The sequence below is a fragment of the Aplysia californica genome, unplaced genomic scaffold (assembly GCF_000002075.1).
Source record: "Aplysia californica isolate F4 #8 unplaced genomic scaffold, AplCal3.0 scaffold00321, whole genome shotgun sequence".
NCBI lineage: Eukaryota > Metazoa > Mollusca > Gastropoda > Aplysiida > Aplysiidae > Aplysia > Aplysia californica.
Genome location: NW_004797591.1, coordinates 760,132 through 773,568, shown reverse-complemented (window position 1 = coordinate 773,568; position 13,437 = coordinate 760,132). Strand labels below are relative to the sequence as shown.

Here is a 13,437-nt window from a genome sequence, read left to right as displayed (position 1 = left end):
AGTTTTTTTTTTCTTTCAATCATTCTTCAAGTTATAGGAGTTATCTTTTTTCTTTCCATGATTTTCATAATTATTTAATGTCAACACTTTGTTGTATTAGTTTTTACCCTCCTCAAATTCTGACAGACATTTATTGTGTTGGATACTATAGAATTGTACAGCTTTAATACATTTACCATTTAGTTGTACTGGTGAAGAGTTTAAAAGCTGACTTTACTGTCCTTTGATCCAGACTGGTGAGAGTAGAATGTTGGTAGGCTTAAATGTTTTGTAAATTTTTGAAACAGTTACAAATGGTGTCATTGTTTTTAAAGGTTGTCAATAGGAATCACTTTGGAACCCCTGCAATTTTTGGAAAATGTTGATTATATTATATCTCCAAAATGAGAAGTTTTTAACAGAAGAAATCTTGCAGCTATGCTTATCAGCCCTTTTCAAGAGCTGATCAGCGTTTTTCTTTTAAATTTAATATCAAGTATCAGACTTGTGACTCTAAAGGTGTCACTATCAAGTCTTGAAAAAGGTCTGTTCAGAGCGTAGCTATATGACCTCTTTGTAAAAAACATTTTAGGGGTATGTTATAGCCTCACCCTTTTTAGGTGACTGGCTCATTTTGATTGATGGCTTCTTATCATTAAAAATGTTTCCCCTGAATTTTGGACCTTTTAAATGTCATTGAGGGAGAAGTGTGTTTATTGATTTTCTCTCTCTCTTTCCAGCTCATTTTCATTTTAAGTGCTTGCCGTGGTAGATTGTTGGCAGATTGACACCTGTGTAAATTAAAATCACTGTCTCTTGCTTTCCACAGCTCAAGATCAAGATGAATCTTTATTGCAAGATGAGATCCGCAAGGCTAGTGTTGTGTGTATCGTGTATTCAGTCATCGATGAGGACTCGATACAAAGGGTATGTGGAGGGTCTGTCCTATTTCTCTCCTGTGATGAAGTGGTTTTGAATTAGAGAGACAAGCTGAGGAGTGGCCTCAGTTGTTATAGTTATCTTTCATCTGTTGTGGAATATGTCCATCATTATGCTGCCTCACCAAACTTCATAATTTTCTCTCTCTCTCTCTTCTGGCGCTGTGGCGTCATAAACGGTCAGCGACGCCGACAGCACCCAGGAACTCAACCCTTGCTCAGGGGTTCTTAAAAAGTGCTGAGCGTGGGTCACTTCATAATTTTGAGACTAAATGTGTCTTTTCCTACCAAACACCTACTACTGGTCTTTCTATTTCTCTCTTCTAGTTTTAATTTTAGATCTTTGTAAAATGTGAAAATAAATTAGCTTAAAAGTAAGGAAATACAGTATGTATGATGTGACCTGCTTTTTTGTATTTGCTATACTATTTTTATTATTTAGAATCTTTTCTTGATAACTGATTTTAAAAAAACACCTTTTTAAAAAACGGGCTACATAGGTTTACCTAAAGGTGTTATGTTGTGTTCAGCAAAATGAAAAAGTCTATATGTTTTTATTTCTTGAACAGCTTACGACATATTGGCTTCCCTTTCTGAGGCATACTTTAGGAGAAGATCACCGGACTCCAGTTATTTTAGTTGGCAACAAAGTGGATATGACAGATATACAAACTCTTGAGGTAGGATTTCATGACAGTTTTGGCACTTCTATGAGCATCTAGAGAAAGAATCCTGCTGCATCTTTTTTTTTCTTCAGTTTTTCACATCCTCAGTTGTCAAAAAGAATGCTCATTTAAAACTTTGAGATTTAACCCTTGCTTGGAGGCATGCTTTTGAACAAACATTCTTTAAGGAAGTTTATGCCTCAAAGCCTATTTTTGGGGAGTTTTTTTTAATGTTTCACTGCAGTTACAATGAATGTTCGAATTCCTCACAGAAGCGCAACGTTTGGAAAGGGCTGAAAGCTTTTACAGTAATGGGCAATTATTTTGAATTTTTTTTTTTTTTATGTATTAATAATTATGGGTATTATCAGTGCTGTTTTAAAATGTGTTTGTGAAGTTGCCTTTATAGTATCTCATCCTTGGTAATTGGATTTATTTACTTAACATTTTTCTTCCTTTAAATTCGTAGTAATTAGTTTGCTGGTGCAGTGTCATTGACAGAAGTCAAAGGGCTTAGATAATTTTATCTTTTCTTTATTGTGAAACACAGTCGAATTAAATATAAACTCATGCTCATTATTGGCAAGACTGAAATAACCAGATTAAATTATGATCAACCTCTGAACCTACTGTAAAAAGAAAATGTGTTCTGAAACACCTTTTCTGACTATGATGCAACTTTTGTTTTACGTATTAATAAAGGGTTTTTTTGTAAAAAATATAATTGTTTCAGCTTTCCTATTCCAGTGTTTTCAATTAATTTGTCGCATATTTTGCATGTATGTTGAGGATTTCACTTCTTTACTTGTCTGAAGGTTAAACTGCCCTTGGTAAGGCAAAATTTGTGCCCCCTTAGCAACTGCTTTGATTTTGCAAATTAGCCTGTGTAAATTTGATGAACATGTGGCATATAAACTTTTGTTGACCTGATCCTGTTTCTCCTGCTTTTATTTTTTGTGCCGGGGGGATGGTTAGGACCAGGTCATCTGGCAGAGAGGTTATGCCCCGTCTGTGTCAAGAGTTTGTGAAGCACATGTTTTGCTACATTTCTTTTTAGGGAGGGGGGGGGGGGCAATTATATTTTGAGAGTTTATTTGTTGTGATGTTTTTACGTGCTTAAAAATCCCTTTTCTTTATTCGTCTTTTAGATTGTGTCGATGGGGGCATAAAAACACTTACTAATATAAGAAAGGAATTTTTTATCATTTAGACTGTTGTTATTATCAGTGAATTTATCTTGATGAATGGATGATTGGATTTAATCAGTTGAGCAGTATCAATGGCATAGAAGGAAAGCTTTGCCCATTTCACCTCTGATGTACTCTTCTCTCCACATAAATATAACATCTCGCTTTTGTTTGTTGTAATCATTATAATCATCATGTTTTTATACTTTTGAAATAAAGATGCAAGCTTTTTATGCCGTATGCTTTAATAGTAAGCTAGAGTTGTTTCACTTTTTATCATGTCTTTTTCTTTGAGTGATGGCTTCAAAGCGGTTTTCCCAGGATGAAAATTATTTTTATAAATTCTCATGAAAATGGTTTCTTTTTAGAAGTGTGCAATGAACCACATTGTGGATTTTTAACTATTTCTGCTTGGCAGTCCTTGACCCTTTCTCCTTTTTTGATAAAAGTGCAGGTTATATTCATAGGAACATGCATGCATGGGGTTTACAGTTGTATGATTAGTGTATTTGCTTGATAGTGGTACTAGGGAAGCTGGGTTTCCTGGGTCAGTAATTAAGCGGGTGATGCAGATAACTGTTTTTTAGAGTTAATGATATAAGCATGTAGCATTATGTCCTGACAAACATTTCAACAAAAAAATAAGAAAGGGATGCTCCTGGTATGCAAATGTTGGGCATTTATTTGTGATTCCAGACTTTTCTTCAAAGGGCTGTAATTTTTTAGTTTTTTTTTTCTTTCAATCATTCTTCAAGTTATAGGAGTTATCTTTTTTCTTTCCATGATTTTCATAATTATTTAATGTCAACACTTTGTTGTATTAGTTTTTACCCTCCTCAAATTCTGACAGACATTTATTGTGTTGGATACTATAGAATTGTACAGCTTTAATACATTTACCATTTAGTTGTACTGGTGAAGAGTTTAAAAGCTGACTTTACTGTCCTTTGATCCAGACTGGTGAGAGTAGAATGTTGGTAGGCTTAAATGTTTTGTAAATTTTTGAAACAGTTACAAATGGTGTCATTGTTTTTAAAGGTTGTCAATAGGAATCACTTTGGAACCCCTGCAATTAATGGAAAATGTTGATTATATTATATATTATATAGTACCCCCTGGGGCGGTGCTACTGGCTGAAGTATCTTTAGGCTATTCCCAAAGGGGGGACATAAGCCATGTTCTTATGCACAGTAGAATTGTAATTGTAAATGGGCTGATTCATCAATGTCATGCTCATAATGACATAGCTGTGCCTGAACTTCAACAGGGAACTGCTGCTTTTTATTTCCTAATCCTTACTATCGTCATTTGCCTCAACTTCTTTATATATGTTTGTCTTACTCTTGTGACCCGCTATTTCTGGGGTGCCTTGATAGTCGAAGCAGACTTTGTGCTGTTAAAGCTAGAGAGGTGAGCAGAGTAAGCCTGATTCCCTGTAATGGCTTCTCTGTTGACATCCACCCCTTGGCGCTCATATGACCTTATGCAGTTGCGAACACCTTAAAGCCTTACTAAAACATAAAACAAACGATTATATCATATAGCTATACTGTGTAATAAAAAAAAGGCTCTGTAACTCAATGTCTGTTGTCTCATGAAGGTCTTATAGCTCATGACTATGTTTTTGTCTTTTTTCTTTTATTGCAGAGCATTCTTCCAATCATGAACGACTTTGGAGAAGTTGAAACTTGTGTAGAGGTATGTGTTTCCTGTTCACTTTGATGTGTTCCTCCTCTATCACCCAATGCAGTGCCCACTAGATATTCAAGTACTGTTAAGAAATGGGATGTCTGTCATCTGTGGTGTAATGATTAGGCTCTCTGCCATTGCATGCAGAAGGCCTGAGTTCAGTTCTCGTGTGGGGTGAATTTTTCTCGAGTGTCCTGGCTCTTTCTGGTATGACAGGTTCTCTCTGAAAGTAGGGTTGAAGTTCATCACCTAAATGATCTAAATTGTATGGATGGGGGAGTATAATGCCTCATTTTAAAAAAAGTTAGGATTTGCTTTAGCTGAAAATGATTGAGTAAGTGGAGGTGCTTGATGAAGATCTGTGTGCTGTGGAAAGGTCCATTTTCTAAAACTTTACAAAGTAAGCAAGCTGTTTCATGATAGGATTCTCTGAGCCAGCAAGACCAGTTCCGTCTGGAGTTGAATTTATTGCCCTTCCTTCAAGTACTGATGATATACCATAATGCATGTTCTCAATTAATGGCTTTGTATAATGAAGGTCAGTTTTGTTGGACATTTTTATTATGGAAAAAAAAAATTTATACTTACCACTTACAAGATAGCTGCTTCCAGAGTTTTTGACTTGACATCTGCTCACTTTCAATAGATTTTTTAAAATGTGCATGTATTTGTATTGTGTTCCTGCAGAGCAGTTTGATTGTCATATTTATAGTGATGATTTATTTTTAAAAAAAATTTTTCCAGTGCTCAGCTCGAACCTTGAAGAACATCAGTGAAGTTTTCTACTATGCTCAGAAGGCTGTGCTTCACCCAACTGCTCCTGTGTACAATCCAGATGAAAAAGAAGTGAGACTTATTTGACATTGTCCTTAAGCATATCTATTCAAAAGAAGAATTTCAGTTGTATTGAAGTTACTAGATATACTGATTTATTAGTAAATAGCTTAGTATTATCAAGACTTGATGTATGTGACTCTTATGTTATCAGGACTATCTCTAAAGGCAGTGAAAGGACTCAAATTGTTAAAGCAATGCTGTGCAGTTATTTTATAGAAAAGAAAGCGAGACTCTGCTACACATCTTTTACGGGCACTGCGCTGGCTTCCTTTTGAGAAAAGAGTTATTTACCAGTTGGCCACTCATGTCACAAATGCTTGAATGATAATGCACCCTTATATTCACCAAATCTTTTGAAACTGTACATTCCAGTTGTATTGTTCTTGAAAGGTACTGGTTTTCCTATTTTCCACAATTTAGATTTGAGTATTGTATTTAGACAACTGTATTATAATACCATTTTCCGAAGAGTTATTTTTGAGTACTTGAAGTATTTCATTGTTTAATAAAACCCAACTAAAAGTAGGTGAGGTAAAGAAAGAATGTACAAGGCATTGCTGAAATATAGACACTGATGCGCAATAAATTGTTATGTTCTTTTTTTCTCCATTACAGCTTACACATCCAGCAAAGCGAGCATTAACAAGGATATTTCGGGTGAGAATCTTTGTGGAGTTTATTATTCTGTGGCCAAAAAACTGTGTTGTGAATACCAGTTTACAGGGCTGCCTAAATCTACCGATTTTTCCGGTAGATACCGATTTTGGGCCTGTTCTACCGACATACCGATAAGGTGTCAAAACTACCTGATTTTCGATGGGTGCCGAGAGAATAAAAAAAAGAAAAAAACATTCTGCAGGGCTTCCATTCTTCTGTGTTTTTACGGAAATCCGTACATTCCAAAAGTTCGGTACTCGCATACTCGCCTCATAAAGAACCGGGACCACCCCCACCCTCTTTTCCCCAGTGCCCCTTATGACTGATTTGCCGTTGATCCCGATTTTTTTCACTAGATCTAGATCCTGATTTTTTAACTCTAAAATCCTGATTTTTAGATATCATAGAGTGGCAGGTCTGCTCTTTGTTTCTCATTCATTCACATCGGGTCACTGGTCATCGTGTGTGTGTTGCGGGCGGCCTTTGTGATGATTGCACGCAGGAGCTAAAACTATTTCTTTGATCACGGACGCGCGTTGTGCTTCCAAGTGATGGATGCGTTTTTAAAACCAACCAGTTGTAAGGCAAAACCTCGCGAACTAACCTTCTGTGCCAAGTATTCAGAGGAATTCAACTTCATCACTGCATAGAAATTGTCAAACAAACATGCTTTCTACAAGGTGTGCTGACGTCCTCAATGGTCCGTCAAGTGGTGTTAACATAGGAGAACTTGTATTGACAGGATTAGAAACCTTAGGTGTTCCCTTTATGCACTGCATCTCTCTGAGTTCAGACAATGCTTCAGTGATGATAGGACAAAATAATTGAGTTATAGCAAAGCTTAAGGAATCCCAGCCAGACATCTTTGCCATTGGATGCCCCTGCCATCTTATCAATCTGGCTGCACAGCATGCATGTGTCTGTGGTGTGCTTATAATTTGAGTAGAAGTTGTCTTTTGGTATCTTTTTGAAGTAAGAACTGGTCTCTTTCGCCGACTGCGCAATGAAAATCTGTTTTTGATTTTGAAAACTTGGCAGCTATGCCTTGATGGTCTAAAATCGATAAGAGTAGGCTTCGGGCCCCACCTGGGCAAAATTGAAAATTTCTTACCAACTGAAAATGTTTAATGTGTCCCACGTGCTTATATGACCTTATGCAGTTGCGAGCGCCGTAAAACACTTACCAAACAAACAACTATTAAAAAGGTATCACTGTCTTGTGTAAAGAAAAATCTTCGAAAGTTTCCAGCAAACTAAAAGTTGAATCCAAATGGAAATGGTGATTTGTATGCTTTTATGTTTGTTGACATTTGTGGTACCATTCTTTCTGAAGTTTTAGAAATTGTTATGAATGTGTTTGATTTTGACAATTTGGCTTTGATGATGAAGTTCTAAGATTGCTGTCAGCCTCTTATTTTATCAGGAAGCAAAAGAGGCATTTGTTGAAGTCATCTATGACCCCTAAGTTTCTTGTCCTTTTTGCAAGTAGTTGATTGACAGTCTTTATGGTCTGCTAGTTCTGTTTCCATGTAGTGTTACTTTTGTACTAATACAGGCTAGATGCGACTTATGATTTTACAGACCACATGTTTTTGTTAAATTATTATCGTTCCCAACTGAAAGTGTCCCTTGTTTTTTATTTTAAAGTTACATAGTTAAAGAGAAATTAAAGATTCTGTACTAAATGGTTATCGTATATTTTGTATTTTCTTCAGATCTGTGACTTGGACAACGACAATTTACTCAGTGATGATGAGATCAACATGTTTCAAGTAAGAACTGAAATGATAATTGTCTCTACCTTTAGTATTAGGAAGTTGGTTGAATGTTACATCAAATATTGATAGTGTGTGATTGTTCGAATGAAGTCACAGGAAATTTTATTTTAGAATACATGTGATAATTCTCTGTCTGATAAAAATTGTCATTGTTACACTTGATTTATTCATGTTGGTTTATCATGCAAAAGTAAGAGATAGTATAGTCATGTACTTATGTGATACTGATTAAATGAATGTTTGCTAAATTCTCATCGTTAACATTCTTTTCTTTTTTTTTTTCTTTTTTTTATCTCTGACAGTTGAAATGTTTCAATGCTCCTTTGCATCCTCAAGCCTTGGAGGATGTGAAATCTATTGTGAAGAAAAATGTGTGTGATGGCATTATTAAGGATGGAATCACTCTCAAAGGTAGACTGTTTGTTTTTAAAAATTAAATCTCAATTAGAAGCAGCTTTGAAGGTCTGTTTTTGGTCTCTGAGATACAGGGAGCTCTTCCAAGATACATTTGGACTGTGCTGTTAGAAGCATGAGTTTAATAAGGGTCTAAAAACTAGAAAGGCTGCATTTTTTGTTTTAAGTCTTCTTTCTGTGTATTGAAATTAAAGGAATGAGGGATTGATTAGAACAGGGTTCCTGCGGCCTCCTTGAATTCAAGGAGTCCTTGAAAACTGCTTGAATTTGCTTTCAAGGAAACATCTCCTTGAAAACTCCTTGAATTTGCGCTCAAGGAAAAATCTCCTTGAAAACTCCTTGAATTTTGCCAGGTCAGACAGGAACACGTATACAGGGTGACTGCCAGGCTCCGGGAATCCCGGGGCCCCTGGAATTACCCAAGAATTGGAAAAAAATCTCCGAAACCCGGAATGCAACGGGAATTAGAAGAAATCTGTAAATTGCCCTGATGAAAGACCTGGGAAAATACATAAACGTTCTGAATATTTGAAAACCAAATCCGATAACGCCATTGAGTCCATTTTTGCGGGTCGCGGTTGTGATATAATATAATTCATTCGCCCTTTCCCGCCCTGAGAGTACGTTTAACGCGCACAGGCGGTTATGGCGCGAACAAGTGGAAGTGTATGTGCGATACCGAAGCTCGTTCGAGAAAATCAAGATCTACTTTCGCTTTCGTTACTACCAAGAAATTTGCCAGTAGGGCCTATAGTATTCTGATAGCACCACATTTGTAACATGCAGGTTCTGCATTACAAACGCTGTGTCGCCATAAAAATAATTAGTTTGTCCTGTTCTGTCACTTGTGAAAAAAACAGAAAGAAAAAGAAAGCTTCTTGTCGAGCTCGCCGTCGCGACCGGTCATTGAACCTGTGCGTTTTCGTCACATCGTGAGTATCGGCGATGGTTGAGGTCACCAAAGTTCATGCAAAGTCTCAGCTCTGCGAAGTATAGGACTCGGGAATGGGGGGATTATTGATTTTTTTTTTTTAAAGACACCCGGGGGAGGGGGGGGGGGGGGGGGGCTGAGGTTGAAGGCAACACCGGATGACAAAAACTGAACTTGGAAGCAGATTTTACTTTTCAGAATTTTGATTACTACTATCTAGAGCTCTCTGCACAGCGCGCGTTGGTGCAGGCCTTGTATGGAATCGGGATCTGTCATACTCAATCCTTGTAAGCCGTGTTTTTGTAACTAAAGGGTTCCCGTTTCATTGATTGTATATTCTATATTTTTGCTTTCTGTTCAAGATTTGCAGATTTTCAGTGTCACTGCCTCTTGCCCTCCCACAGTTCTTACGCCTCTCACACTGAATAGGTCTACTTGAGCCATTCATGTTATTGCTCTACTTTGAGTTAGAGCAATAATTTTTGTCTTTCACATTTATTATATAAACATTGACACCCAAACTGGTTCTTGACAGTGGATATTCTGGTTCTAGGCCTTTTCTCAGGCTCAAAGCAAGATTCATTTTTATATAGTTAATATAGGTGAATATGATGAGGGGGAAATATAAATAAGTAAGAACAGACTGAAATACCAAAGCCACAGTATCCCAGTGCCACACTGACATCATGTTGTTGACTGGATATATTATACCTGCATGCGTGCATGCCACGTGTGTGTGTATATATTATATATAATATATAAGTGGAGCCTACACTGTCATTGTTATGTAACATGCCCCCCCCCCCCCCCCCCGCCTGGAAAATTGAGAGGCCGGGTTGGCAGTCACCCTGGGAACAGTTTTTGTAGGAAAATCGAAACTATGATATGGTTCCTTTCGGACAAGTGTAGGCCTTCGAAAATACTCTTTCGTCATGATTTTTTTTTACCAAATCTTGAATTTAAAAAATTTCTCCTTGAAACCTCCTTGAATTTGATGGGAAGTTCATGGCAGGAAACCTGTCAGAAATCGAACTGGGCATAGTAAGCTGACTGTAATGACATGTACAGATCTATCAACACTGAGGGTTGAAAATGTTACTGACTTCGGGTATTCAGAAAATGTCAAAATGGTTAGCTCAATGAATTTTCAATCGTTGGCAATGTGCAGAATTGTTTTACATTTTTTATCATAGTGTGAGAGTGGGTATGTTAAGGGGAAATTCGACAGACGTCAATAGATCTTAGGGTAAAGGAAGTTATTTTCCAAAAGTTGTTATTATAGCAGGTGATAACTCTGTCAAGTATCTGTGTGTGTGTGTGTGTGTGTGTATTAGAGCTTTAAATTGTGAGTAAAGCCCATTGCCCTATCACAACTGCCGAAAAAATTAATTTGGTTTTGGACCTTTATGCACAATGTTGGGAACTTTCTGTAAAGGAAGTTCATATGCTCCTTCCAAAGTGTTGACGAATGCATGAAATCTGTTGAAGCAAAATGTCCTTTTATCTTTTTCATATGAACCACAATATCAAGATGAGTCAAGTGGTCATTCTGTCCAAGAAAGAGTTCTTATGTTTTGAGGTTAAAAAAACGCTGTCATGTAATTATTTTTATTCCTCATTTGTACATCATTTTGTATCCCCAGGCTTCCTCTTTCTTCACACATTATTCATCCAGAAAGGCCGCCATGAGACGACGTGGACTGTGTTGAGAAAGTTTGGTTATGACGACAACCTGCAGCTGACCACAGAATACATTGCCCCTCAGTAAGTGACAGCTTAACTGTATAGTTTTTTGTATTTAAGTGCTACAGGTGGTTTGTAGCTGGTATGGTGTAGTTTGCTCTTTCTTCTTTATCTAGATAGGATAAGATACATTTTTATTGTCCAGATTGACACATATGTTTGGTGTTTCACCACACATGCATTCTCAGTCTTACTTTTATCTCAATTTGTTCCAGATGAAATGTGTTGTCTTTGCCGTGCTGGCTCAGCTCATCAGTCTTTGACTCATCTACCCCCAAATGATGTCTTTTAGCCTGATTTGCACAATTTTAACTTGAAATATACTCTTTTGTTTGTCATTTTTCCCATGTGATTGATTTCTCCACTTTCCTGTTAATGTGGTATATTCATAAGTTACTCTGTTCTTATTACATTCTGGTATCAAAAACAAATGGGGGGACATATAAGAAGAATTAAGGAAAAAATATAGGTCATACTATTAAGATTTTTTGTTTTTGCTTATGTATGTTAACTCTTATCCCGCGTCTGTGCCCAGATGCATATTTTATCAGCAACCGATTACGTCGGACGTGCCGGGCAGGCCGCCGGGGTCACTCAGTGTGTACTGTTGGTGTACAGCACGCGCGCCGGGAAACGTGTGTTTTCGCCATGAATACCGCGGGAGTGTGTTAACCGATTATGAAAATAACGCTCTATCTTTCATAGCTTTCTATTTATAAAGTGTTACAAACACATGAATAACCCCCTCTCACAAGCTGATAAGACATTACGAGTAGTTACGCCCTTTCGAATAACCTTTCTGGACGCTCTTGTTGTTATGAATGACCTGAGGTTCAAAAAGGGATCATTTAGGTCAATTTCCGAATGTTTTACACTCAAATTGTTCTTTGTACCTGCACAATGGTATTCAAAACTATCAAACAAGCTTATTTCTTATCAGGTAGTATCATTTCATACAAAATCAAGCTCATTTGAAATATTTTGTATAGAAAAATGGAAGTCTTGTTTCCTGACTATCCTTTCGAGCTCTTCATTTCTAAGTGAGTCAATTTCTTCTATAATTTCATTGGACGAACATCTAGAGCTACCAACTTGGCATGTTTTGAATTAGACGTATGCCTCGATTATTACGAATCAACGCAGGCAGTTCTAAAAGAAGGCCACAAATGCACACAAACTCAAGCAGACTGACACACACACACTTGACCTGCGTGAATGGGGAGCCGACTCGGGACCCGAATGATATGTAAGAGGCTGCGCGTGCGCTGAGCCAAGGGCTACACTGATTTGGGACCAGAACGTAGGCGAGGTGCCGAAATAGGCTTATCGGGCGGCATAAACCCGGCTCCCGCAGGATGAGGGTTAACATTTTGACAATGCTTTGCTTCTTATTTATGTGTCTTGTGTTGGTCTCTTGTATGTCATTAGAAATGTGATATGGAAAAAGATATAATATGCTCATTGATATTGTTGTGTGCGTACTAAGAAGACTTCCATATGTTTGTGTTTAGCACTCGTTAAGATGTGTAATGACTAAAATACTTTTCCTTTTGTCTGTAGATTGACTGTGAGTTTAGGCTGCACAACAGAAATGACAGCTCAGGGCTACACATTTTTGGCTCGACTCTTCGATAAATATGATGAGGTAAAAAGTCACAAAGTTTTGTCTGTCAACACAAATTAGCTTCTTTTTTGTTTCTTATATTAATCAAAATGTAGCCTGCAGTCAAAAAAAGTTTGAGGGGAGGCTTGTAAGTGAAATCTTTTGGGTACTTCTTGTGTTGCTCTCAGGTGGGGGGGTTTGATCTGTTTACTTTATTCTTCGACTCTGTGAAATGGCAATATTATTATTGTGCTGACTCTCTGTAAATCATAACTCAGCTGAGGCAGGCTGTCCACTGTTGAACACATCGTTATGACCTCGCTATCATGGTATTATAATGTTTTTCAATTCTGTGCCTGGGGTAGCATCATAATGAAGATAGTTTGGTGGGACCAAATTTATTTTAATATTCTCTTGATATACTCTGTAACTCTGATTGTTGTCAACATTGGTGCTTCGAAAAGAAATTGTTCATATGCTGCAAGATAACTTTCTACTGTATATTTTGCAATTTGAGTGAGAGGAAAAATGTCACACTAATTTGTGGAGCGTTCAAACTTAACAAGTCCTTTAATGCATTTTTGGAGTACGTTGTACCTATGATATAAGCACTCAGAGTTTATACTCGTATAGAGTACTATATAAATGCAATCTATTATTATTATTGTTATAAAGCAAATTTTGTATTTCTTGTGACTAGGATCGAGATGGCTGCCTGTCCCCTACAGAGCTGCAGAGCTTGTTCAGTACATGTCCCATGATGCCATGGGGTCCTGATGTGAACAACACGGTGTGCACCAATGCAGACGGATGGGTCACCATGGAGGGTTACCTTGCGCAGTGGACGTAAGCTGGAAACTGATAACATGCTGAAAATCCTTCGCCGTCATATCAGCTCTCCATTTTTAAAAGAATGTTTATATCTATCTTTAAATGGCCTTGCTGTTTTAGCATTTAGCCAGGTCACTTTTTGGTGGGTTTTTTAGATAGCTTGAGTAAGCTGTTTCATTTGATCA

The 13,437-nt window shown here is 37.3% G+C and overlaps 1 protein-coding gene across 2 annotated transcripts in view; it reads left to right on the top strand.

Annotated features, from left to right (window-relative positions):
• The window catches only part of LOC101852638 (mitochondrial Rho GTPase 1-A), a 37,503-nt gene that overhangs the window by 7,767 nt on the left and 16,299 nt on the right, over nt 1-13,437 (top strand). For both annotated transcript variants that reach the window (XM_035970799.1, XM_005102332.3), the window contains exons 5-14: nt 809-906; nt 1,487-1,597; nt 4,417-4,467; nt 5,203-5,304; nt 5,911-5,952; nt 7,668-7,724; nt 8,033-8,141; nt 10,719-10,839; nt 12,379-12,463; nt 13,122-13,267. In XM_035970799.1, the coding sequence (XP_035826692.1) occupies nt 809-906; nt 1,487-1,597; nt 4,417-4,467; nt 5,203-5,304; nt 5,911-5,952; nt 7,668-7,724; nt 8,033-8,141; nt 10,719-10,839; nt 12,379-12,463; nt 13,122-13,267 (922 nt within the window). The remainder of the gene's footprint in view (nt 1-808; nt 907-1,486; nt 1,598-4,416; nt 4,468-5,202; nt 5,305-5,910; nt 5,953-7,667; nt 7,725-8,032; nt 8,142-10,718; nt 10,840-12,378; nt 12,464-13,121; nt 13,268-13,437) is intronic.